At 55.4% G+C, this 24973-nt stretch overlaps 1 protein-coding gene across 15 annotated transcripts; it reads right to left on the reverse strand.

Moving 5' to 3' along the window:
* Positions 1-782: 782 nt before the first annotated feature.
* On the reverse strand, positions 783-23755 carry ATP8B3 (ATPase phospholipid transporting 8B3). Of its 15 annotated transcripts, none has more exons than XM_061151265.1 (28): positions 21666-23341; positions 19735-19826; positions 19244-19357; positions 18135-18233; positions 17728-17789; positions 17282-17354; positions 17004-17074; positions 16523-16605; positions 14443-14601; positions 13774-13862; positions 13028-13218; positions 12701-12912; positions 11753-11775; positions 11505-11661; positions 10955-11143; positions 10761-10873; positions 9133-9297; positions 8923-9034; positions 7850-7925; positions 7551-7656; positions 6878-7262; positions 6559-6782; positions 4049-4132; positions 3685-3924; positions 3355-3493; positions 2919-3046; positions 1420-1740; positions 783-1335 (listed from the first exon to the last, which is right to left on the reverse strand). In XM_061151265.1, the coding sequence occupies exons 1-28, from the start codon at positions 21877-21879 to the stop codon at positions 907-909; spliced, it is 4350 nt and encodes a 1449-aa protein (XP_061007248.1). In that variant the 5' UTR covers positions 21880-23341; the 3' UTR covers positions 783-906. The 15 variants fall into 15 exon arrangements, with proteins under 15 accessions (XP_061007248.1, XP_061007251.1, XP_061007252.1 ...); XM_061151268.1 differs by adding an exon at positions 20299-20357 and having other exon boundaries at positions 783-1740; positions 21666-21799; XM_061151269.1 differs by lacking the exon at positions 21666-23341 and adding exons at positions 20299-20357; positions 21327-21647 and having other exon boundaries at positions 783-1740.
* Between the last annotated feature and the right edge of the window lie 1218 nt (positions 23756-24973).

Consider the following 24973-nt stretch of genomic DNA (forward strand, 5'->3'; position numbering starts at 1 on the left):
CACACAATTTGGGTCATCCAAATAGAGACCCCTCCACTTCACCCTCAGGTGACAGACTTAAAAGTTAAAAAAAAAAAATCCTCATTGTTGTGAACCATTGCTGTGCTGGATTTGTTGTTTTGTTTTTCTCCAATAAATTATTTTCTAGTCACTCACCTTGGGCTTGTGCATTGGTTGAATGTTGGGGGTAGGGGTAGGGGTTGGCAGTGTAGGAAGGGGAAGCATGGGGCCCAACCTCTGTGAAGGGAGAAGGGGAAGAGGGAAAGAGTAAGTGGGCCTCTCCACTCTGAACACAGCCCTCCCTGAGATCCCACCCCCACAGCGCTCCACCCTCCATGGAGCCTTTGGGCCACTTGAAGCTCAGGATCCTGTGGGCTCTGCTTCTGAGGCATCACTGTCCACTACCTTCTGAGCACCAAGTGTAAAGTGATTTGCTTGAGAAGAAACCAGGGCACCCTGGTGGAGGGAGAGGCTGGGTGGTGCCAGGGCCTTATAAACTGTGCCAAGACAGGACAACAAGCAGCAGGCAGGAAGCCAGCGCTGGTAAGCAGTCTGCTCTGCACCTTCCTCCCTTCTGAGAGCAATAAAACTTTTATCCACATTATCTATCCCAGAGTGAAAAAAAACAAACAAACCCAAAGCAGTCCAGCTTTCCCCGCAATTCCCCATTATACCACTAGAGGACAGTGTTTTGATTTTCTTTTTCTTTTTTCCCTTAAACCAGAAAAGACTTCCGTGGGGCATCACAAAAAGAAGTATAGGAAGAGGGAGCCTCAAGGAGCCCTAGGGTCAGACAGACTGATTTATTAGGGAAAGAAAAGCCGGTGGAGCCCTGTCTTCACGGGATGGCCTCATGCTTGCTGGATGATACTTACTATGCCTGAGCAGTCACTGATGCCCCAGGAGTCAGGGAAGCTGCTCTGCCAGATCAGGGGCAGCTTGGTCCCCACTGGGCTCTGGCAGCCACTCCATAGGCGACGGCTCCCTCTCCACAGGTGAGGGCTCCACCTCCATTGGCTGCTCGCTGATGGATGATCCTTTTGCACTTGGTGGTGCAGTTTCCATCACAGCACTAAGATTTGAGCTGGAAACTGGCAATATCCCTTCTCTGTGGGGCTCGGGTTCCTTTTGCCAGATGTACGGCCAGTTCTTCAAGGACAGTTTCCGGATCTTCCAGAGGGATGTCTTTTCCTGTGGCAGGTATGCTGGCTGGCTCTGCAGGGACATCTGGCTCGAAGGCAGCATCTGGCTATCAATAGAGGTACTTTGGCTCTCTAGAGTCGACAGTGGCATCTCGGTTGGCGGCAGGCTCTCAGGAGAATATGGCAACATCTCCTGTGAAGATCCAGATGGCCAGGTTTTGTTGAGAGGATGGGGATGAGGGGCAGACTGCCCATCCATGGTCAAGGAGGAGCTCACCTCAGAGGGAGGCTGCATGTCCTCAGAGGACACCTTCCCATGGTGTGAGTGCCTCTTCCTCCCCAGAAATGACATCTTCCTTGGGTACCACAAGGACTCCTTCATGCTCCCAGATGGTTCATCAGGTGGCACTGTGTGATCAACCAGCATGTCACTGTTGACCCCCGCTGACCTCCGCAGAATCGTGCCCTGGGTGATGAGGTCAGCATAGCCCTCCCGATGGGAGAAGGCATAGCTGGAGCGCCGGGCCCGTGACTCCCTGCGGATACAGGGCACAGGCTCCACGATGATCTCCTCACTTGTGACTTTCTCTACCTCTTCCTACAGAACAAAAGAGAGAGTGGAAGTCATCAGGCTCCCAAGCCATGTTGATGACTTTCAGATCACCTGCCCCTCCAGTGAGGGCCAATCAGAGTCCTTGGCCACTATTGATTGTCCAAGCTCTTTCCTAGGCAAGTTGATCCAGCTAGAGTCCTCCATGGGACCTGACTTTGGACCAACCAATCAGATTCCTCCCCATGGACCTGACTTTGGACCAGCTAATCAGAGTCCTTTCCCTGGGACTTAACTCTGAGCCAGCCACCACTCGCCTTGAGTGCCCTCTGGTGGCAAAGTCAGAAGTTATCCTGGGGCAGCCCCATGTCCAGCCTGTGTGGCTGAAGGTGGCAGGTTTGTGGCCATGTCCCAGGCCACCATTCCAAGTCAACTCTGGGGCCCATCCCAGCTTCAACTCATCCTTCTAGATTCTGATACTATGGTTAGTGAGTCCCATCTCCCACCTTTTTTCATTGTGGTAAAATACATATAACATGAGATGTACCATTTCATCCATTTTTAGGTGCACAGCTCAGTGGCACATTCACACTGTCATGCAGCCATCCCCATCACCCATCTCTAGAACTTTCTTATCTTCCCAAATGGAAACTCTCTCCCCATGAAACAATGACACCCCTTTCCCTCCCCCAGCCCCTGGCCCAGCCATCTGCTTCCTGTCTCTATGGATCTGACTCCTCTAGGGACCGCCTGTGAGTGGGATCAGACAGTGTTTGGGCTTCTGTGTCTGGTTTCCGTCACTGAGCATCACGCCCTCCTGATTCACCCATGTTGTAGCAGGTGTCAGACTCTCCTTCCTTTTAAAGGCTAATATTCCACTGTACGTATATATCACATTTTGTTTACCCATCATCCACCGATGAACACTGTGTTACCCCGAGTCCCTCTTTTGCCTATCCCATCTCCAAATCACTTCTGTCACCTCGGCCCCCAAGTCCCAGTCACTTCCAGGTGGAAGTCTGGCTATGCTCCCACTGCATCCACCCCAGGAACCACAGCATCCACTTTGGGGCCCTTCTGCCTGTCATTTGGTCCCTCGTGGGGACACTGGGTGTGTGTCTGGCTCTGCTTCTGCCCCATCTCTGCCTTTCCTTCAAGTCCCGGTTCCCAGCACAGGCTCTGGCTGTTGGGGTCTTCCATGTGTGGTGTGGACCCCCAACCCTCACCTTGTGCTGTGGCTTCTTGAGGGCTTGGTAAATGACTCGGAAGGCCAGCACAGGCAGGGTGTTCAGTGACACATTCAGCAGGATCACCAGCATGATGGGGGGCTGGGACAGCACGTTGAAGTCAGCGTCTGGCAACAGGGCAGGATCACAGCTGGCCTGGGCTATGGCCTCACCAGAGCCTGCTCGGTGCCTCTCCCCTCCAACATCCTATCTCTTTCTCTTCCCTTCACCCCAGGAAAAGGAAGTGAAAATTCTAAGGAGACATTGACACTTCCTGCACACACACACACACACACACACACACACACACACACACATACACACACACACACCCCTACCTCACCTGCATGGCCAAGGAGCCTGAGTTTCAGAGGGGCAGAGAGGTTGCTCCAACAGGCCCCCCACCATCACTGCCCCATCCCTGCTGGGGGCTCACATAGAAATGGGAAGTTCTTGGGGAAGTGTTTGAAAAGCCACAAGCTCTGGGTGAGGCTGGTCATCACCACGTAGAAGCAGAGGCTGAGGAAAATGGCCAGCAAAAACAGGACGGTCCAGTACTTGGTGATTAGGATGATCTGTACAAGGAAGGGGCGTTAAGGCAGGGGGGATGGGGAGGGAACCGTGGGGTGGATGGAGGTGGATGGGGTGGGGAGGACGGAGGCCCAGCTCCCGGGGTCTGTGAAGGGGCAGGTCACTGCCAGGAAAGACCTTAGCTTGTCCGAGGCCCACCCCACCAGGGAAGGGGCAGGCAGATGGCCACTCCTACCTCCATAGTGATGGACAGCAGGCTGGACAGGGCCACGACCACCGCAAAGGACTGGTAGTCACTTAAGCTGACAGGCCCAGCTGAGTCCTGGCTGATCCACAGTGTCATGAAGAAGTTGACCAGAGAGGTGGCCGTGCCATGGGCGATGGCTTGCAGGACGACCCAGTAGTTGAAGAGCTCGTCCTTCTGGCCTGCGATGTACAGCTCCGGCAACTCAAGGCTCCGCTCTGCGCTCACATCCTGGCGAGTTCACAGTGGGGAAGCTGGCTCTTGGGACCAGAAGGGGATGGCCCCTACCCCACCCCAGGCCCCAGAAAAAGAAACATGTACAGAGAAGGAAGAGGCAAGACCTGGAGCTGCTCACCTGCTCAAAGAGCCCGATATAAAGGACCAGGAGGGTGCTGTACAGCAAGTTGAAGAGCGCCAGGAACCAACCTTCATACAGAGGCTGGGGTAGGAAGGTGGAGGATGCAGACAGGGGAGGGGAGGGAGAATGCACTCAGCCTTCAGAGCCAGACGGCCAGAGACAGAAACGAATCTCTACCTAAGGAGACCCATCCAAGATTGTTTGTCACCTGGAGAGGATGCCAGGTGCCTTCGAGAGTCAAGTGACAATCAAGGTTGGGGCTAAGATCAGGGCTGCACAAAGTGATAAAGAGTGGAAGAGAAAAAGCATGGAGAAAGGAAAGGCTACCCACTCCAGTATCCATGGACTGTACAGTCCATGGGGTGGCAAAGAGTCAGATGCAACGGACTGACTTTCACTTTCACTTCAGTGCTTTTAAAGTAGCACCTTGGAGTCTGTTTCAAGTGATGACTTTAATACAAAGTTTACAGGAGGGAAAATGGCTAGAGAGTGTGTTTTAAATTTTTCTTCTTGCCATGCTGCACATCATGCAGGATAATAGTTCAACCAGGGATCAAACCTGTGTTCCTTGCAGTGGAAGTATGGAGACTACCCACTGCACTGCCAGAGAAGTCCCTAGATCATTTTTTTTTCCCTAGATCATTTTTGACTTAGGAAGTCAGTGACGGGTAACAGAGCTGGAAGAGATCTCACAAAGAGACCAAGTCCCTTCCTGAATGCACAAATCCAGACAAGTGAAAAAGCATGTTTCAGTTCCCAGAATGGCTTTACGTGCATTCTGGGGTTGAACAAATAAGTAACAACAACAAAAAATTTTTTTACCAGAATCAAGTTTCTCACCATTGGAGATGAGTCACAAATGAGCATGTGGAAAAGGCTAAGCTGAGCCTTGTTCTGTGGTATCAGTGTGAACTCACATACACATAGAGAAGTCAGTACAGCACAGGTGTGTCTGAACACAGGTTAGTATGTGTATATCTCCTGCCTCTTTCTACAGGGAGGATACTGGCATCACGTGCGATGAGCACACCAGGTGCTTAGACCTTGATTTCTAACTACCACTCTCTGGTGAAGAGAACTGGCATTCCTTGAGGGAATGGTTCATTCCAGGCTTGGGATAAGGAAAGGACAAAACGAGCCAGGAAGCTCTCGAAGTGCCAGAAAGTGAGGACATGCTCAGAGAAGAGCAGGCACAGGGCAAAGGGACAAATTGGATACAAAATGAGCAACAAGGCATAGAATAAAATGAACATATGTGAGTCCATACTGATAGGAGTAAATATTCAAATAAATATATGGGGGGAGAAGGAACATTAATTACAGTTAATAAACACAGAAAGACTAAACACGGTCCCCTCTGACATCAGGAACAAGACAAGGATGCCTGCTTTCACCATGGCTATTCAACACTGCACTGGAAAAGCCCTCACTAGAGCAATTAGGCAAGAAAAAGAAATAGAAAGCATCCAAATTGGAAAGCAAGTGGTAGAGCTGTCTCTTTCTGCAGAGGACATGATCTACATGCAGAAAATCCCAAAAGACTCACAGGAAAACTACTAGAGCCAATAAAACAAACTCAATAAAGTTGCAGGGCACAGATCAACACACACACAAAAATGTGTTTCTATACACCAGTGGTGTTGTTCCTGTTTAGTTGCTAAGTCTTGTCTGACTCTTTGCGACCCCATGGACTATAGCCCACCAGGTTCCTCAGTCCATGGGATTTTCCAGGCAAGAATATTAGAGTGGGCTGCCATTTTCTTCTCCAGAGCATCTTCCTGACCCAGGGATCGAACCCGTGTCTCCTGCATTGGCAGGCGGATTCTTTACCATCTGAACCACCACATGGTACCACTTCCTATACAGCAGCAATAAGCAATGTCAAAAGGGAATTAAGGAAACAATTCCATTTATAGTAGCATCTAAAAGAATAAAATACCTAGCAATAAAAGGTAAAACAAAAATATATATTTATGAAGAGTGCTCTTGTAAAGCTCCCTCTCGGCTGTCTGGGTATTGGTGCCAGGGAGGCCATTCTGTCTCATGAAAGTCTACTTTCAGACCACAGGGGACATCACTGCCCTATGTATGACTCCTCTGACACTCTGGAGAGCACATCTAGTATTCACCATGATACTGTCAAGAATCTTGAAGTCAGGGACCCAGCCCTTACAATCTTACCTTCTCTGAAGTTCAGGTTCTCATTTTTTCCCCTTGAAGAATGTATGTCTGGAGCACCTGTCCTGCCCTTGCTTCAAAGCTCAAATTTGCCAAATATCCCTGAAAATGCTCAGCACAGAGCTGGGCACGGAACCATCCCCCCCTTTATGTAGATTCTATACCTCTGTTAATGCAGCCAGATATTGATTGAAGGCTGCTTTGCTCTGTGGCTTCAGGCACGCTCTGCCCCCTGAGGACCTCCAAGTGGGAGCATGCCTGCTGCCTTCCTGGAGGCTACAGGAAGGACACAGCATCCCCTAGAGGGGAGGGAGTTCCCTCCAGCGCACCTGGGCAGTGAAGCCGCTGTAGAAGGCGAACCAGATCTGGACCATCATGCTGGCCAGCGTCTTGTAGAGGAAGCAGCGCAGGAACTTGCAGACGCGCATGTAGGACCAGCGTCCGTGCACCAGCAGCAGCCGCCGCAGGAAGCAGAACTGGGCCAGCACGTAGTCGCTGTTCTGCACTGCCTGCATGCCCTCCTGACCCGCCACCCCCACGCCGATGTCTGCAGCTGCAGGGGCACACACAAGCCTGTCGGCCGGGGGACCCCAGCCCGCCGCTCCCACCTGCTGCCAGCCTCCTCCGGCCCCACTGCCCACCACCCACTCTTGATCATGTTGACGTCGTTGGCGCCATCCCCGATGGCCAGGGTCACCACATTCTGGTATTTCTTGACCAGCGTCACGATCAGGGCCTTCTGCTTGGGTGTCACACGGCAGCAGATGACCGCTTGGCATCGGGAGGCCAGCTCCACGAAGGCCCGCTCCCGCTGCTTCTCAGCGATCCGGAGGGTCTTGGAGTCTTTGTGCTGGGGCATCAGCCCCGAGCTCCGCAGCTGGATCCCCAGTGTCCGCCACATGAGGGACAGGCGCCTGGCCTGCAGGAAGTCCACCCTCTCCTCTCCAGGCTCCTGCCAGGACTCCAGCGGGTCCACGTTCACGTTCTGGACCAGGGCTCGGGGTTCCTTGCGCAAGGACAGCAGTAGCTGGTCCTGGCTCGTGGGTGACAGGGGCAGATCACTCCGCTGTACCCCTCCCTCTCCCGCCCCCTCCCCCCTGTGAAGCCCTAACTGTGCCCTCCTCCCAGCTGGACCTGACTGCACCCTCCCTTGCTCTGGCCCAGCTGAGAACTATCTCTCGGAGTGGCCGTCACCTTGGCTGCTCCAATGGTGCATCTGAGGGCCTTTCAGTGGAAGCAGCTCCAGCTTCAGACCGCAGCTCCTCCCAGGCCCCTCCCCGGGGTACCAGGGTCCCACTGTCCACTCTGACCTAACACTGACCAGGAACTCCCCGTTAATGACCAAGGCCATCTTGAACTGCAGGGGAAGCTCTTTCTTTTTGCCACCTTGCAGGTTGTTGTTCTCCCAGTAGACCTCGAGGATCCGTCTGCACGGGGGTGGGGGTGGGGGCCCAGCCAGGCCTCAGCCACGTCAGCCACACAGGCTTCCTTGCACCCACACCCCAGCCCCAAGGAGACCGGCCAGTCAGACCCCAGGGCCATGGCTGTGTCGTGGGCGCCCCATCCCCACCCTGACCCCCCTCCCCCGTCAGGATCGTCCACCCCATCCCCACTTCTTACACGATCTCCTTCTCCTCCAGAATGATCATGTTCTCTGAAAGCAGCTCGCAGGCAAAACCAACGTTCACAGCTGTCTCTGCAAACCAGCCAGTTCAACCCCTGCGGGGAGGCCCCCCCTGCCTAGAGGCCAACCCCACCCACCTTGCCCATCACAGCAGCATGCCCTTCCCACTAGCCACAGCGATTGGTTCAGAGGAGGGCATGTGACCACAGCAGCCAATGAGAGTCAGCCCTGAGACTTTCCAGCTCAGCATACTGAGGACTCCACTCCCGGCTGGGGCTGGGCGGCTGCAGGCAGGTGAGTCTGGGGCCAAGGTCAAGGCACTAACCTTAGACACTTCAGTGCCTAGGATCCCCACAAAATGATTTCATGTCTGGGGGCGGGGGGGTGGGTGCAGAGAAAAACGTGACTTAACTTCTTTAAAAAAAAAAAGAAAAAATGAATACAGAAATCCAGCCTGTGGGGCTTCCCTGGCAGTCCAGTGGTTAAGACTACATGCTGCCAATGCAGTGGGCCCAGGTTCCATCCCTGATGGGGGAACTAAGATCCCACATGACTGGCAATGTGGCCAAAAAAAAAAAAAAAATCCACTTTGGAGATTGGTCTTTACACCAGCGGAGCTGTTAAATGTCATTCTAAATATTTGGAGTGTATGTGCCTTCTGCCCACAGAAGTCCTAATGGAGCCCTGCAGGCACCAATGCCCAGAGAAGGCCCCCCAAGAAGCCTCAGGGGCTGGGAGAACCAGGGCTCCACAGCCACAGGACCAACTTGGCCCCTAGGTGGCTGGGCAGCTCCAGGCAGGTGCCCAGTGCTCTCTGAGCCCTGGGAGGTAACCAGGGCCCCACCAAACAGAGCTGCCAAGGGGGCCAAATCCCCCGAAGGTGCTCAGTATGGCACCAGCCCACCCAGGAGAGGCACCCAGGGTCTTGGTTCTCCCTTCCCAGGGACACACAGTGGGGTGTACAGTGATCTCAGACAACACGGAGGGCCTGACGGTGACTCTGGGACGGGATGAGCCCTCCCTGGGCCTCCCTTCTGCCTGAGCTGGGGGCTGCCACCCTAGGACCCACCTTGCTTGTCCCCTGTGAGGACCCACACTTTGATGTTCCCCTGCTTGAGACACTTGATGGTTTCGAGGACACCGTCCTGGAGCCTGTCCTCGATGGCTGTGGCTCCCAGGAGCTGGGGGGGGGAGGACAGAGTGGGCGAGGACAGACTGAGCAGGGACCCAGCTCCCCGGCCGGGCTGGGGTGCGGTGCCCCGCCCCCAGCTCCACCCACCTGGAGGCTCTGCTCCATCTCCTCGTACACCTCCTGCAGGGCCTGGGCGCGGTTCTGCAGCAGGATGCTGGCCTCCTGGTGCCGCTGCCGCCACTCCTCGTACACGTCCTCATCCACCTCTTTGCAGGCCAGGCACAATGTCCGCAGGGTCTCCGTGGCAAAGGACTGGGGCCAGCAGGCAGATGACGCTGGCACCCCTGCCACTCTGGGGAACCCCTGCAGCCCTTCTCCCTCTGCCTGGGCCCCCAACCTGCCCCTGCCCACACAGTCTGTCCTCCGGTGGCAGGGGGAGGCTGGGACCACATGCCACCCTGCTCCACATCCTGTCTCAACCCATCACCCCCCAGACACCCCACTCACTCTGTTTTGCCTCCAGATCTCAGCCTGCCTGTCCCCCTAGCCAGGAACATCCACCCTATGATTTGTGCTGCAAATTCTAACCATTAGGCAAGACCCTCAGTGAAGCCCTGCCAGAGCCCTTCCCAATCAGGATTCTGCCGTCCCTGGAGCCCTCTCTCTGCCTCACTTCTCAAGGAACTGAGGTAGGGGGTGGGGCACGGGAAGGATCCTGTGGGACTCTGTCTCCAGGCCCAGGGGAGGACCCAGGGCTCTCTTGCTCCATCGCAGCTCTTCCTTCCTAGGCTCCAACCCTGCCCCAGGTCTTTTGCCCCAACAGGCAGCCCCTCGACTGGCTTCTGCTCCTGACTGACATGGGCTTGGGTGGCTGCATGTGGACATGTCAAATGCCCCAGACAGGCCTGTGCACCTCCTCTCATGCCTCAGTTTCCCTGTCCATACCGTGGGCAATTGAGCCCAGCCATCCTGCCGAGCTCCTGGGCTCTGGGTCACTGCTGTGACTGCACTTCGGTTCTGGGTCAGGACTGAGACATCTGCTCCCCACCACTCCCTCCCAGCAGAGCAGGGCACTTTGGGAGACTCCTGAGCAGAGGGACAGAGGACATTCTTTCTACAAACAGCCCTGCTGGGCCCTGTGCTGGGTGAGGCTGGGGACCCATGGGTTCAGGACTGGGCCCGCATGGCAGGACAGCCCATGTCAGGGTCAGGAAGAGCTCCCTGGAGGTGGGGACCTAGGGCTGAACCTCGAGGACAGAAGGATGCCGAGCACCTGAGTAGAGGAGAACAGAGAATAGCATGTGCAAGGGCCCTAAGGCAACACCAGAAATTGGGGTTCTGGGAAACCCCTCGAGGGCAGGGAGACCAGGTTAGAGATGACAAACAGCAGGAAACAGAAAGATGAAGCCTGGAAAGTGGGGCCAAGGCTTTTGGGTTTCACCTGTGGAGATGAAAGGTTTGGGGCAGGGTGGGCTGAGTGTGTCCCAGAACCTAGGCCTGGCTGGAAGAGGGGGGTGGCATCCAGGGCAAAACCCACCCACAGGGTGTCCTTGCCTGACTCAAAAGAAGATGTCTCCTCTGGGCAGTGCAGCTTGAAGTTGGGCTCCATCTTCAGTCCCTGAGTGTGTGTATGTGTGTGTGTGTGTTGGGCAGAACAGTGTGCAACTTGACCAACTGTACATGGCTTCCCTGAGGCCATTTCTCTGCACACTCTTCTCCCCTGCCCCTGTGTCTTCGACTCTACCCCTCCACCCTCCCTTCCCACAGGGACTCACGGCCAAGGCCTCCTCTGTGGCCCATTCTGTCTCGCCTTTCTTTTGCAGGCGCTCATAGATGACTGTGTCAGCCCCTTTGGTGTAGAGGTAGATGGAGCCCTCGGGCTTGCGGACTGTGGAGGAAGAGGCCTGGCTGCCCACATACACTCCCCTCCCCACCTCCCCCCACCCCACCCAGGACCACGGGCACTCACCCAGCACTGACATCCGCTTGCGGATGCTGTTGAAGTCCATCATGGCCAGGACCTGGTACACACACTCCTCCCCCAGCTCCATCAGGGTGATGCTGTCCTGCGTGCGTGCCAGGAACACGTAGCCAAAATTTCGGGCCGCTGTGACCAGTGCCTCCTCGTCCGGGGAAGCTGCCTGGTACACTAGCTGGTCTGGCCAGGGAGGGGGCAGGGCGGGGAGGGGTCTGAGAGCTTGACCTTCTTGGAGACCCACCACCCACCTGTCTCCACCTGCTTAGTACAGGGAGGAAACAGAAACAGGAAGTGCCCAACATGTATTTGTGGGACGACCTCTAAGCCCAATAAAAGAAAGTGAGTGATTGCATCCCAGTCCACAAGTCCTCCTCCTCTCTATACGATGACAGGCCAAGTCACCCTTGGTGGCAGAGGCTAGGTGGGGTTCGTGCTGGGGGCCTGGGAGCTCTCTAATCATGATGAGAGGGCCCTGGGAGTTGGTGGGAGATCATCTGGGGAGTCTGGGCCCAGCCACCCCCGGGGTTGGGGGGGCACTCACTGTTCATCTCCTGCACCATCACCGTGTGGCAGATGGCTAGCACACGCCAGAACTCGCGCACCCTCCAGTCCTGGTTGGCCCGCACGGCCTGCAGGAGTTGCGTGTTGCAGAACAGCAGCTTCCCATCAGCAAATTTGTTCCAAAGGAAGGGGTTCTCCTGTGGGGGGGTGGGTGAGGCACAGGCCAGCCCTGGGTGGGTCACTGCGCATCCCCCCACCACCCAGGGCTCCGGGGCGGCCAGGGCTCACCTTGCCTGGGGTCTCCTCTGGGCCTGGGGAAAGACTCAGCTTTAGGCCTCAGCTTCCAGTGTCCGCATGGGGTCCCACAGCACCCCCCCACCCCGGGCCAGGATTCCTGGGGCTGCTGGCTGCAGCTAGACCAGCCAGGCCTGTGCCCTGGACCCAGCGCCCCAAGCCACCAAAGACCCCATCCTCAGCTTCTGCCTGGAGGAGAATAGGATGCAGCCATGTGTCCCAGGGCCCCCCTCCACGGCGGTGGGGTGGATGGTGTAGGGAGTGGGGTTCAGCACCATAGAATATGTTTGGTTTGACCTCCTCCTGGTGTCTTTTTAAAATTTGGACTTGGCCACCTACTTTGAAAAATAGGGTGATTTCACAGAAAAACCTGGGTCCGTAGCACGTCTAGAAACATCAGAGACCTGCTGGGGTTGGTGCCGCTCAGCACGGGCCTGGTGCCCTACCTGAGGGTCAGGTGGCATCGACCCAAGGGTGGGGCCCAGGTCTGTCATGGGACTGCCCAGGGGGCCCTCTGTTGGCTCCTGGTCTAAACTGTGTCCGCTGCTTATCAACTAGACCAGAGACTGGTGAACGATGCCCCCACCTCGGTACCAATTTCTGTGTGACCTGCAAGGCTATAAACGTTTATCACATTTCTAGAGAGTTGGCAGAAACCTGGAAAGAAGAATATTATCTTGTGCAACACGTGGAAATGCTATGAAATTAAAATTTCGGAGTCTGGGTGAGAGCGGCAGCTGCTTTCTGGGGCCAGAGACCCAGTAGCCTTGGTGGTCAAAAATATTGACCCATGGGTCCTTTACAGGAATAGCTGACCAACCCCCAAATGAGAGGAAGCCCCTTGGCAATAGTGGTGGGGCACCAATCAGTGTGGGATGCTGGATGCCAGGCCACTGCCGTGAGACCCTGGACATGGGGAGTGGGGCGCGGGCGGGGTCCCACCGTAGACAACTCCATTGATGCAGCACTTCTTGAAGGTCATGATGTTCTGGGTGAGCGTGCCCGTCTTGTCGGAGAAGATGTACTCCACCTGGCCCAGCAGGTCGTTGAGGCTGGTGCTTCGCGCTTTGGCGGGCAGGTCCTGGGGCTCGTAGTACATGTGCTGGTCCCAGTTGATGAAGACGCTGTTCCCCAGGTAGATGAATTCGGCCCTGCTGATGCATGCATGCGCACTCGCACGTTGTGGGGCACCGCCTAGCCCTTGGGCCTGCTGTCCCTCCCCCACCTTCCCTTCCGGCTCAGCAGGGGGCGGGAGGCCCCGGGGCTCACATAACGAACATGGCCATGGGCACCAGGACACTGAGCAGGATGAGATAGCCCCAGAAGATGAAGAAGGCCTCCATAGCCACACTGTGCGTGTGCATGGCAGACACGTAGTAGTGATGGGCCTTGAACTCCTTCACTTTGTGCCAGAAGCCAAAGGCCAGGGCCATGGAAACCACCACCATGGACACAAAGATCTGCGCGGGGAGGGGAGGAAGGGCGCAGCGTGAGGGGGCCTGGGTGAGGCACCTCGGGGACGCACGCACCCTTAGTGTGAACGGACAAGCAAGGGGCAGGGAGCGGGTGTCCCCCAGCACTGCTCCAGGAGGGGACAGGGGGTCGGGGTGGGGAGGGACTGGCAGTCCAGGGGAAGGGCAATTTGCAGGTTTTCTGCTGAGCTTCGCAGCTGCGAAATTATTTCGATAATTTTTAAAAAGGTAAAGTTGATTTAGGCAAAAAATTAAGGATTTTTAAAGGTCAGTGGAGGATAGGTGGGTATCTTATTATCTCCTGCAGGTTTTGGAAACGTTGCAATCAAATATTGTTTTATAAAACCTTCCCCCCCTGCCCCCTCCAAATCGGCATTTGAAGAAAAAATTCTCTGGCCTGTTCAGGGGATCAGGCTGCATATTCTTCAGAGGAGGGAACCTGAAGCCTGGAAGATGACCGCCACAGGGCTTCTGTGCGGTGGGGCCCTTTCGCTCCCCTCCTCCATGGCCCCCCACCCAGGGCAGGGGGTCTAAGGAGCTCACCAGGACCACCAGTCTGTTCATCAGATGGTCTATCTTGGTTCTCTTCAGATGAATCTTGCCACAGTTCTTCATGATCTTTGTGTCAAAACCTGCAAGATTTCCATCCACCCATCCATCCATCTACCACCGATTCATCATCCATCCATCCATTCATCTATCTATTCATCTATCCACCATCCATTCATCCATTCACCCATCCCTTCATTCGTCCATCCACCATCCATCCACCAATCCATCCACTGTCCACCAACCATTCATCCACCATCCATTCATTCATCCATCTATCCATTTACCATCTGTCCATCCATCCATCCATCCATTTATCCATCCACTCTCCCATCTGCTCATCCATCCACCCCACCCTCCATTTCTCTGTCACCCCTTACCCATCTAGCCACCTACTCCACCACCCATCATTCCATCTGTTATAAATACCCCCATTTCTCCAGTCAAAACAAAGGTGCTGGCTCAACATGTCCATTCCTGCAATTTCAGAAATGAGAGTCCAGAGAAACCACGCCAGGAGCCCTTCATCCCATAGCAGCAGACATGCGGCGGCCAGACCCGGCCTTGTGACTTCCTGACAATGACTTCAGGGTTCTCACCCACCCAACCCCTACCCCTGACCTAGACAGAATAGGCCCCAGGGTCCCTGGAGAGCAGCTGTACCAGCGTAGATGACCAGTCCATAGCAGGTGTCTGTGTTCCGGACCTTGCAGCCTCGCAGGAGGATGTTACCAATATCCAGGGGGTATTTCTTGCCCTTCCACTCCAGGCACCCAACGAAGTGGTGCATTCGGCTGTTGGGTTCCTCACACACCACCTTCCCTGTGGGCAACCCAGTGTTCAGGGAGCCACGAGCATGGTGCAACTCAGCCATCCCTCTTCAATACGGGTTGGGGGTGGGGGACTCAGGGAATGTTCCTGTCGTTCTCCAGCCAGGGTCACCTGCACGGGCCCCACACTACCCCAAACCAGCCCCACTGGCACCTCCACCCCCCACTATACAACACAGCCTCCTCCTGGATGCTCCAAGCTGGGCATTCCTGGCCTCAGGGCCTTTGCGTCTGCTATCTCCTGTGGTGGTACACACACCTCCTCAGAGAAGCCCTCCTTGATCCTCCAGCCAGATATGGTCGCCCCCTATTGAGCCCCTTCCTCCCCCCCCAACCAGTGTCTGATGTCACCAGATGTTTATTCCTGCAGCCGTATCGGTAATGTCTGTGAGGGACTTCCTTGGTGGTCCAGCGGCTAAGACTCCTTGCTCCCAATGCAGAGGGCCCAAGTTCCATCCCTGGTCAGACAACTATCCCGCATGCCACAACTAAGAGTTCCCATGCCACAACTAAAAAGGTCCCACATACCAGCACAGCCAAATAAATCAATAAATATCTTTTAAATGTTTGTAAGGTCCACCAGTGTAGGAACCAGCCTTATCTCAGTTGAGCTGGGGACACCAGGGCCCAGTCCAGCACCTGACACACAGTAAATGCTGAATACATGTGTGAGGAGGGAGGGAAGGAAGGGGTGCCCCCCATCCAGCACCCTAAACTACAGGGACCAAACACAGGGCACAGAGTTCCCCAGCAGGCAGTAGGGGAGGGCCTGTCCACCATCACCCTGAGAGAGTACAGCCACTGGTCTCACTTCTGTTTGACAAAATCCACCCAAGACAGCATTTGGCAGGGAGTGGGCTGGGGGACCCACAGGGCTCCTAAGTGACCCCCACGCTTCCTTCTCAGGGGCTGGAGCCTGTGTTTCCTGAAGGTAGACATGAGAGCTGTCTAGGGAGGGGCGGGAGAAGGAAGGAGGAGCCATGGGGCAAGCCCACACCTCTCACTACCCCTCTGAACTGCAATCTCTACCTCTGCAAAATGGGCAGGGATGCTGGGGTGGGTCAGGACCCAGAGAGAGCTGTCAGGATGGCAAGGCCTTTCCCCAGATCCGTGAGCAGGCACACAACCAGTGTCTGGATGTCAGGAACAGAGGGGCTGTGCTTGGAGAGAAAGGTTCTAGCATGCTCCAGAACCAATTAGAGTAACTTGCCTTTGCAATGTCACAGGAAAATAATGATAGCAAATAGTAACAATTTAAAAAAATTATCCCCTTGCTGGGTTTCAGCAAACAGTAACTGAACCAATAGGTGTGAAATGTCATACTTTCCTGGCAAAAAAAAAAAAACCTGGAGATGTCCCTGTGGGCCTCTCCCAACATGTAGGTGAATTGCTAGCCAGTGTACATGGGCTGCCTTGTTTTGGTTTTTTGTTTGTTTTTCTTTCTGGTCGCACCACTCGGCTTGTGGGATCTTAGTTCCCTGACCAGGGATTGAACCCAGGCCCTGGCAGTGAAAGTGCTAACCAATGGACCTCCAAGGAATTCCCATAGGCTGCCTTTTTGAATAAACAACCAAAAGCATTTGCTTTAAAGTGGTCATGGGTTAAAAATAAAATGTAACACTTGATCAAATGCTGTAGCACGCCTTGTAATAACAACAGAAACACCTCCACTGTTACATTGGTTTAAGGGATTTGATATGGACCTGGAAGAAGTCTGTCTGCTAAAAATTCTCTCAGCCCCAATGGTCTGGGAATAAATAAGACAGGACAATAGATGGTAATGTGCACATCTGGATGTCAAAAGCTGCACAACACCCTCCACCCAGCAGGTGAGGAACCTGTGCTCCCACTGCGGGGGGTGGGGCAGGGGGAGACAGAGCCCAGAGGGGCTGGATGGGTTTGCCAGCTCCCACCTTGGAAGGAGGCTATCTTCCTTATACTGGTCAGCTCGTGGTGCATGATCATTGGGGCCTGCCTGAACTTCAAGTTGGTCTCCCTGGTGACAAGAAGAGGAGCAAGACAAAAGGTGGGGACAGACAGTGCCAGGTCAGGGCGTGCCCAGCCTCTTTCCAGAGCCACTCTGGCATTTCCCCTAAGTACCTACTGTGCGCCAGTTGCCAAGAAGGAGGTTGAGGCCCAGAGAGGGAGAGGGCCTTGCCCAAGGTCACACAGTATGTTTGCCAAAGGGCTGAGGCCAGACCCTGGGCCTTCTTGCTTTGGCATTTGGCTCATGGTGGGTGGGGGAGAGGGGCTTCCAGAAATGGTGGTGCATTTTATTGCCCCAGCTGGCATTCAAGTGTCCGCATGCTCCCAGGGCAAAGGACCACAACATCCAAGTGGGCTGGGTGTGCAGCCCCCAAGTCCCCAAAAGCCCCAGTGATGACCTGGTCTCACCCGTCGATGTCAGCCGTCTCCACATAGCACAAGCTGCTGGGCTCTGTGCTGGCCAGCAAAACCAAGTCAGCCTGGGGTGGGGAGCAGGGTGGGAGATGACAGCCTTGAATGGGGGCAGAGAGGGGGGAGACCAGTGGTGGGGGTAGGGGGGCAGCCCTGCCTCCGAACCCCCACCCAGCTCACTGACTAGGCGATGACGGCCTTGCATAGGGGCAGGGTGAGGGACGGGGAGGAGGGGGGGAACTGCCCTGTCTCTGGAGCACCCCTCTGCAGCTCACCGGGACAATGCTGTCTTTATGCAGACAGACCAGGTCTCCCACACGTATATTCTTCCATTTTCTCCACAGAAAGCTGCATGGGTGGGGGTGGCAGGGGTGGGGTGGGGGGTTCTCCCAGCCCCCACACCCCCGCCCTGATTGCTCCCTCCTCCCAGATTCCAAGGCCCTTCAGACCTTCCTGCCCTCCCCTTTGGCTGAACTCTGCTCCATGAGGGAGAACAGTTGGATCTTCAGCCCCTGCCCCTTCACAGGGCCCACCCCAAGCCTAGTAAACAGCAGGCATCCCATAAGTGCTGGTCTGGGTTTCCCCTGGCCCCACAGGATGTCCAGGAGCTCCAAAGATGCTGGATGATCTCCCAGGCACACCCCCCATGAGTGTCCATCCCTCTGTCATGCTGGGGTTGCCTCCCTTGGGTAGATCACGCACCCAGCTGCTGCGGCCTCACCTCTTGCCCGTTAGGATCTGACACGGCCGATTGTTGACAATCTTGTCACTCTTGTGTCGCCCCTGGGCCGATGGGGGTAGGTGAGAGCAGCAACAATTCCCCTCATGCCACTCAGGCAACAGGACAGACACAGGTGCCCGGCTAGAGAGCCCAAACCCACGGTGCCTGTCCAGTGACCCTGCCTCCGGGAAAGTGTTGGCGGCAGAAAGAGGGCGGTTTCCTGCAGGCCGCCCGTGTGGACACTTGGATGATGTGCTGAAGGGACACTGGCACCTGCCCCAGTGGCCACAGAGCACAATGGACGACACAGCCCACCGGGGCTGCCTGTGTGGACCTTCCTCCCACCACACCCAGGAGTCAGGAGGACCCACCTGCCTTCACCCTGCCCCCACCCCATCCCTGCTTACAATATCATCCACCAGGTCTCGGATGGCCCGGATGGTGAGGAGGCAGATGAGCGGGACGAGCAGAGTGAACGAGGGCAGCGTGGAGATCTCGGGGATGCTCTGACAAAGAGGATGGGTCATGCCAGCCAACGCTCTTGGGCACCCTGACCACCTCCCTTCCGCCCAATCCTGCACCCTCCCGCCCACACATCCAGCACCACAACCTCACATCCTGCCATTCCCACCTCCAGGCAACTCCCCTCTAGGCCCTCTCCCCGCCTGGACCTCCTGCCCAGCACTGCCTCCTCTTCCTTCCATGCACCACCCCGCCCCAGGTCCTCTCCTCCAGGAAGCCCTCCCAACCCCACACTTGTTCCCTCCTCAAGGCCTTGGCTCTCATGGGATCCCCTCTGTGCAACCTCAGATTTGCCCTCAGCACAGTCTGGGTGGGGAACCACCCCATCACTGGTTGCTACCATGTGGTTTAATGACAGTCATTTCCCCCAGTCCTGAGCCACCTTAAGACAGGTGTCAGGGCCACTACTGGGTCCCCAGTGCCCAGAACAGGACCTGCATACAGTAGGTCCTCAATAAGTGTTTATTGGCTCGATGGATAAAAGCAGTGTCTCACTTTACTCAGATCAGAATGAGATACTGGGTATGAGTTGGGGTGTTTTGGAAACTTCCCGCACCACACAGGGTCCCATCCCTACCCACCACTGCTCACCCATCTCCACCCATGACCAGCCTGATGTCAGGAAGGAACCCAGTGGGTCCCTAGAATCTGATCCTTCCTCCTCGCCCTCTGGGACCTGCTGAGGCCAAAGGGGTCAGGAGGCCTCCTCATACCTGGAGGAGCCATCCATGCACTCACATCCTTCAATAGATATTGAGCACGTCCTGTGTTCCAGGTCCTGGGCTGGGCAGTGAGGATCAAGCCATAAGGGAACTCCCAGTGTGTGGGACACTGACCCACTAACCACACAGACAAACACATGGGTCTACAGAGCCATGTGGGAAGGTGGGAAGTCCCTGGGGTGGGGCTGGGGGCTTCCTGGAGGAGACAGCTCAAGCAGGTAGATGGAGTGGAGTGACCATGGGCACTGACTCCTGGGTTGCCCCCACCTCACCTGGAGGAGGATGATGAGAAGGAAGTAGAGGTTGGAAAAGCGGCGGAACTGCTCGTACAGGTTCAAGGGCAGGAAGGAGAAGACATTGTACTTGGCCGTGTGGATGACGTTCTTCTGGAAGGAGAGCTGGCGTGGGGACCTGCCCGCCCAGCCCCATCTGGCCTCCACCCACCTGCACAGCCTCCAGCCACGAACAGCGTGAACAGAGCCCCTACTGGGTGCAGGCTTGGTGAGCTGGGTTGGTGACCCCAGGATTCCCTGCAGGTAGGTAGAGCCTGACGGACACACTGTATTTTGAAGGCTGCCTAGGAACGTATTTAGGGTAGAGGAGCCACGTGGGGCATCTGTGCCAGACCAGTGACTCTGCGAGGGCAGCACTACAGTCCTCAGGACCAAGTGGGAGAACCCAGCAGGCAAAGCCCCGGTGGCCACTCTCCCTCACTGGCAAGTCCCCAAAGCCGTGGGAGCAGGGACAGGGGAGGCCTGCCCACCTTGTACTTCTTTCTCTGCCAACACAGAAAGACCTTCTCCTTGAACTGGCTGTTGTATGCCTGGTTGTTGGCCTGCACTTCCCAGGTGAACTCTGGAGGATAAACACAGGCTAATGACACCCTGGAGGAGGGCTAATGGGCCCCCGGGGGATCCAGCTGGTAAACAGACAGGAGGGCCCTCAGCCTCTGTACACGGTAGGCACTTGCTCAGGGAGCCCAGGTAGATCTGAGGATCCAGCCACCCTGAAACAACTCCTAGGCCATGGGAGACTTATTCACACCCACTCCTTCTACACAGGGGTAAACTACAAGGCCCCAGGGATGAACTCCAAGGTGTTGGAGGCTCCATGCCCAGCCCAGGTGCTCTGGGTCCCAGGCTTCCAAGTCCTGAGTCCACCCTTCAGTCCCAGGGTTTTGAACTGTCTGTAACCCCATGAGAACCCCACACTGGGCCTCCTGTCTCCCCACTTCAGCCACTGTACTTTCTAATGCCCCTTGGTGGAGCCCACCTTGTGCCCACACCTTTCCCCCCACCCTATGCCCACGCTTCGCCCAGACATGCACCTGAGTTCTTCTCCTCTTCAAGGTCTTCTCGGTACGCGAGACTGCCCATGCTGGTGGGGCTGTTGGGCAGAGTGGCCTGAGGTCACACTGGCAGCCGTACAGTGCCCACCACTCCAACCTTCTTGGAAAAGTAATTTCCTACGCCCACCTGCGAGTCTCCTCCCCAGAATCTGAAGGTCCCGTCACCAGCTGTGAGTCCTTGCTCACTGCTGCGGTCACCTGGCCACTGTTCCCCACCCCACAGCCCCGCACAGCCCTCCGTAGTCCAAGCCCCCCATTGCCGCTCCTGGAAAGGCTGCACACGTGTTCTTCCACATAGCACACGACATCCAGCCTGGTCAGGTGTTCGATCTATTTCTTTGTTGACAGACTAAATGGGCCCCCAGTGTTCCCTGTCATATCTCGAAAGGAAGTGTATGTGGCCAAGGGGCTGAGAGGTCTGAGTGTGGCCCTGGGGCAGCAACCACCAGACTTCCATAGAGCCAGGAGCCTGGCCCCTCCTAGTCCTTCAGTGCCCCTGGCAGCTCCCCAAATGACCCACAGCCCCAGCACTGCACACCCCTGGTCCCGCTGTTCCCTCTCCCAGCAGGACGGTTCCCTCTTAACAGGCTGGCTGGAGGCTCCTCACCCATCTGCTCTCAGCTCATATTTCTCGGACGGCCCAGGCTTGTTCTGGCGCCTCCTCTGGGCCTCCCTTCTGCCTGCAGGGTCCCCAATCCCAGCTCTGATCATCCTTTCTCTGCTTCTTCCCCCATCTGGGCTGCCTGCTGAAACCGGAACCTCTCAGAGCAGGGACTGCTGGCGTTTGAGTCATTGGTGTCCCCAGGGCCCCGGGGTGAGGTCGTGGGGAGGGCCTGACTCAGGGCCGGCGCTGACGCTCCCGGGAGCCTGATGAAGGCCAGTGCCCATTCGCCAGATGAGAAAAAACGAGGCTCGGGGTGAGTGAGGCTCAGCCTGTGGGACCAGAGCCACTAGGAACCCCGGCCCGGGCCAGATGGGGTTAGAGGGTTGTGCTGGTCAGAACTCACGCAGTGTTATCTGGGGACGGCAACACTCCTTCCCCAACAAGGACTTGCTTCCTCCTCACCGCACTCTCGGCTCACCAGAACGTCCACTAACCCCGGGGAAATCCCGAGCATTCCCACAGCGAAGCGACGCAGGATTCGATGCCCAGCCCCCGGAAAATGCACCGGGAGATCTCGGTCCACCAGACACCCTGAGCTCCGGCGCCCGTCCGGACCCTGGCCCGCGCGGACTTCTAGGGGGCGCCTCCTCCGCCACGGCCCTCCCGCCTTCAGGCCCGGCGGAGTTCAGAGAGGGTGCGCGGGCCCACGGAAATACACAGCTGTGGAAGCGCCGCCGCTCACCTGCGCGGGCCGGGGCGGGCGAGGCCGGGCTGCCTGGGGCAGTCCGCTGGAGTTCAAAGCGACGGACTTGGTGGAAGCTGTTAGCCGGGGGCCAACGGGCCTGAAACGGGCGGCGCGGGCGCGGGGCGGAGCTGAGCTGAAGGGCGGGGTCTATGGCCGAAGGCGGGGCCAATACTAAAGTAGGGGCGGGGCCGAAGGCGGGGCCCAGTGACATCGAGGAACGGGGGAAAAGCGGGCGGGGCCAAGGACGGTGCGGGACGTCGAGGGCGTGGCCTGAGCGGAAGGTGAGTCCAAGGAAGAAGGGCGTTACCCAGAAGCAGGGCCAATACCGAAGGCGGGGCCGAGAGTCATCCAAGCCGAACAGGGCTCAAGGGGGCGGAGCCTAGTGTGACCTCGCGCAACGGAGCTAAAGGAGGCGGGACCAAGGGGCGGGGCCGAAGGCGAGGCCTAGTGAGGCCTTGACAGCCGGGCTTGATGGAAGAGTCTTAATCTGGACTTTTGTATTAAGGGGCTATGACAAACCTGTTAGTTCAGTTCAGTCGCTCAGTCGTATCCGACTCTTTGCGACCCCATGAATCGCTGCACGCCAGGCTTCCCTGTCCATCAACTCCCAGAGCTTACTCAAACCCATGTCCTTTGAGTCAGTGATGCCATCCAACCATCTCATCCTCTGTCGTCCCCTTCTTCTCCCGCCTTCAATCATTCTCAGCATCAGGGTCTTTTCCAATGAGTCAGTTCTTTGCATCAGGTGGCCAAAGTATTGGAATTTCAGCTTCAACCTGAGTCCTTCCAATGAACACTCAGGACTGACCTCCTTTAGGATGGACTGGTTGGATCTCCTTGCAGTCCAAGGGACTCTCAAGAGTCTTTTCCAATATCACAGTTCAAAAGCATCAGTTACTTGGTGCTCAGCCTTCTTTATAGTCCAACTCTCACATCCATACATGACTACTGGAAAAACCAAAGCTTTGACTAGACGGACCTTTGTTGGCAAAGTAATGTCTCTGCTTTTTAATATGCTGTCTAGGTTGGTCATAACTTTTCTTCCAAGGAGTAAGCATCGTTTAATTTCATGGCTGCAATCACCACCAGCAGTGATTTTGGAGCCCCCCAAAATAAAGTCTGTCACTGTTTCCATTGTTCCCCATCTATTTGCCATGACGTGATAGAACCAGAAGCCATGATCTTAGTTTTGTGAATGTTGAGTTTTAAGCCAACTTTTTCACTCTCCTCTTTCACTTTCATCAAGAGGCTCTTTAGTTTTTCCTTGCTTTCTGCCGTAAGTGTGGTGTTATCTGCATATCTGAGGTTATTGATATTTCTCCTGGCAATTTTGATTCCAGCTTGTGCTTCCTCGAGCCCAGTGTTTCTCATGATGTACTCTGCATATAAGTTAAATAAGCAGGATGACAATATGCAGCCTTGAGGTACTCCTTTCCCAATTTGGAACCAGTCTGTTGTTCCAAGTCCAGTTCTAACTGTAGCTTCTTGATCTGCATACAGATTTCTTAAGAGGCAGGTCATGTGGTCTGGTATTCCCATCTCTTTAAGAATTTTCCACAGTTTGTTGTGAATGACAAACCTAAACAGAATGTAAAAAAACAGAAATATCACTTTGCCGACAGAGGTCCATATAGTCAAAGCTGTGGTTTTTCCAGTAGTCATGTATGGATGTGAGAGTTGAACCATAAAGGCTAAGCCCTGAAAAATTGATGCATTTGAAAAGTGGTGCTGGAGAAGACTTTTGAGAATCCCTTGGACTGCAAGGAGATCAAACCAGTCAATCCTAAAGGAAATCAACCCTGAATATTCACTGGAAGGACTTATGCTAAAGCTGAAGCTCCAATACTTTGGCCGCCTGATGTGAAAAACTGACTCACTGGAAAAGACCCTGATGCTGGGAAATATTGGAGGCAGGAGGAGAAGGGGATGATAGAGGACGAGATGGTTGGATGGCATCACTGACTTAATGGATATGAATTTGAGGAAGTTCCAGGAGATGGTGAAGGACAGGGAAGCCTGGCGTGCTGCAATCCATGTGGTCGCAAAGAGTCAGACGGGTCAGAAGTCAAAGTCTTCTCCAGCACTTTTCAAATGCATCAATTCTTCAGGGCTTAGCCTTTATGGTTCAACTCTCACATCCATACATGACTACTGGAAAAACCATAGCTTTGAGTATATGGACCTCTGTCGGCAAAGTGATATTTCTGTTTTTTTTTTTACATTCTGTCTAGGTTTGTCATTCACAACAAACTCTGGTCGCAAAGGACACAGGGGCAAGTCCTTTAGTGGTGGAATCTTGTAAAGCTTGCACTCAGTGAGGTGGGTTGGACCTCGTTGAAGCTGGGTGGGGCCACAGGGTTGGGGAGAGGCTAGAGGCAGAGGAAGGACGTTGGGGTGTTAGATAATCGGGAACTGAGTCTGATCCATGGGCCTCAGTTCTCTTTCATTCATCCCATTTCAATGAGCATCTCCTATGCACAGGTAAGAGTGTTTGGCGTCTGGTTGGGGAAGGCTGTTAGAACCACTGAGACCATCCTACCAGGAAGCAGCACAGAGGGTTACAGCCCGGAGTTTGCCTACTCAGCACCCAGCTAGGGCTCTGGGGGCCTTCTTGGAGGGGGCAGGGGTGGCAGACAGCAATGAGGCTTGGGCAGCATTCAGGCCACAGGTAGGGTACTTGGACCAGGGTGGGGCAGTGTGTGTGAGGCACTACTAAAGGTAGGGTCCTCTTAGGAGGGGCAAGTTTGAGGGTTCACAGGAGGTGATTAAGCTGTTTCTCTTTTTTTTTTTCAGTTCTACCACTTTATTGCTACCAACCCATCTCCCTCCACCCTCGTGCACACATGCTCAGTCATGTAATCCCATGGACTGCAGCCCACCAGGCTCCTCTGTCCATGGACTTTTCCAGGCAAGAATACTGGAGTGGGTTGCCATTTCCTTCTCCATGTTTTTCATATTCTTTTAAGGAACCTTCTGAAGAACAGAAATTAGGAAGGTACTTCCCCAACTTTGGAGTCAGTCCCTCCCTCTGGCCAGCTGTGACCCAACAGGCCAAATGTGCCTGTCCTGCCTTCCGAACTGATGTTGGGTGAATGAATGATGGGGTGGAGACACAACACAGGAGCTGACCGCCCCGTCAGAGCAGCAACCTCCGCCCCCATCTCTTGGGGAGCCCTGAACATTGAGCAGCGTCCCGCTCTTCCAGCCCTATCCAGGGCTTACTGAGAAACACCCTGGGGAGGGACTTGGACAAATTGCTCCAACAGCCTCCAGGAGACACCACCACCAGGGGTGCGCCTATGCAG

This window comes from Dama dama, chromosome 9, assembly GCF_033118175.1.
Source record: "Dama dama isolate Ldn47 chromosome 9, ASM3311817v1, whole genome shotgun sequence".
Taxonomy (NCBI): Eukaryota; Metazoa; Chordata; class Mammalia; order Artiodactyla; family Cervidae; genus Dama; species Dama dama.

Coding starts and splice junctions, on each gene's coding strand:
- ATP8B3 (XM_061151258.1), bottom strand. CDS start 21,879: ATGTCACTGGGCCCCGCCTTCGGCCCCGCCCCTACTTTAGTATTGGCC. Junction 11,144..11,504: donor GATGGTGCAGGAGATGAACA/GTGAGTGCCCCC, acceptor CTCCCTGGCCAG/ACCAGCTAGTGTACCAGGCA. Junction 10,874..10,954: donor CAAGCGGATGTCAGTGCTGG/GTGAGTGCCCGT, acceptor CTTCCTCCACAG/TCCGCAAGCCCGAGGGCTCC.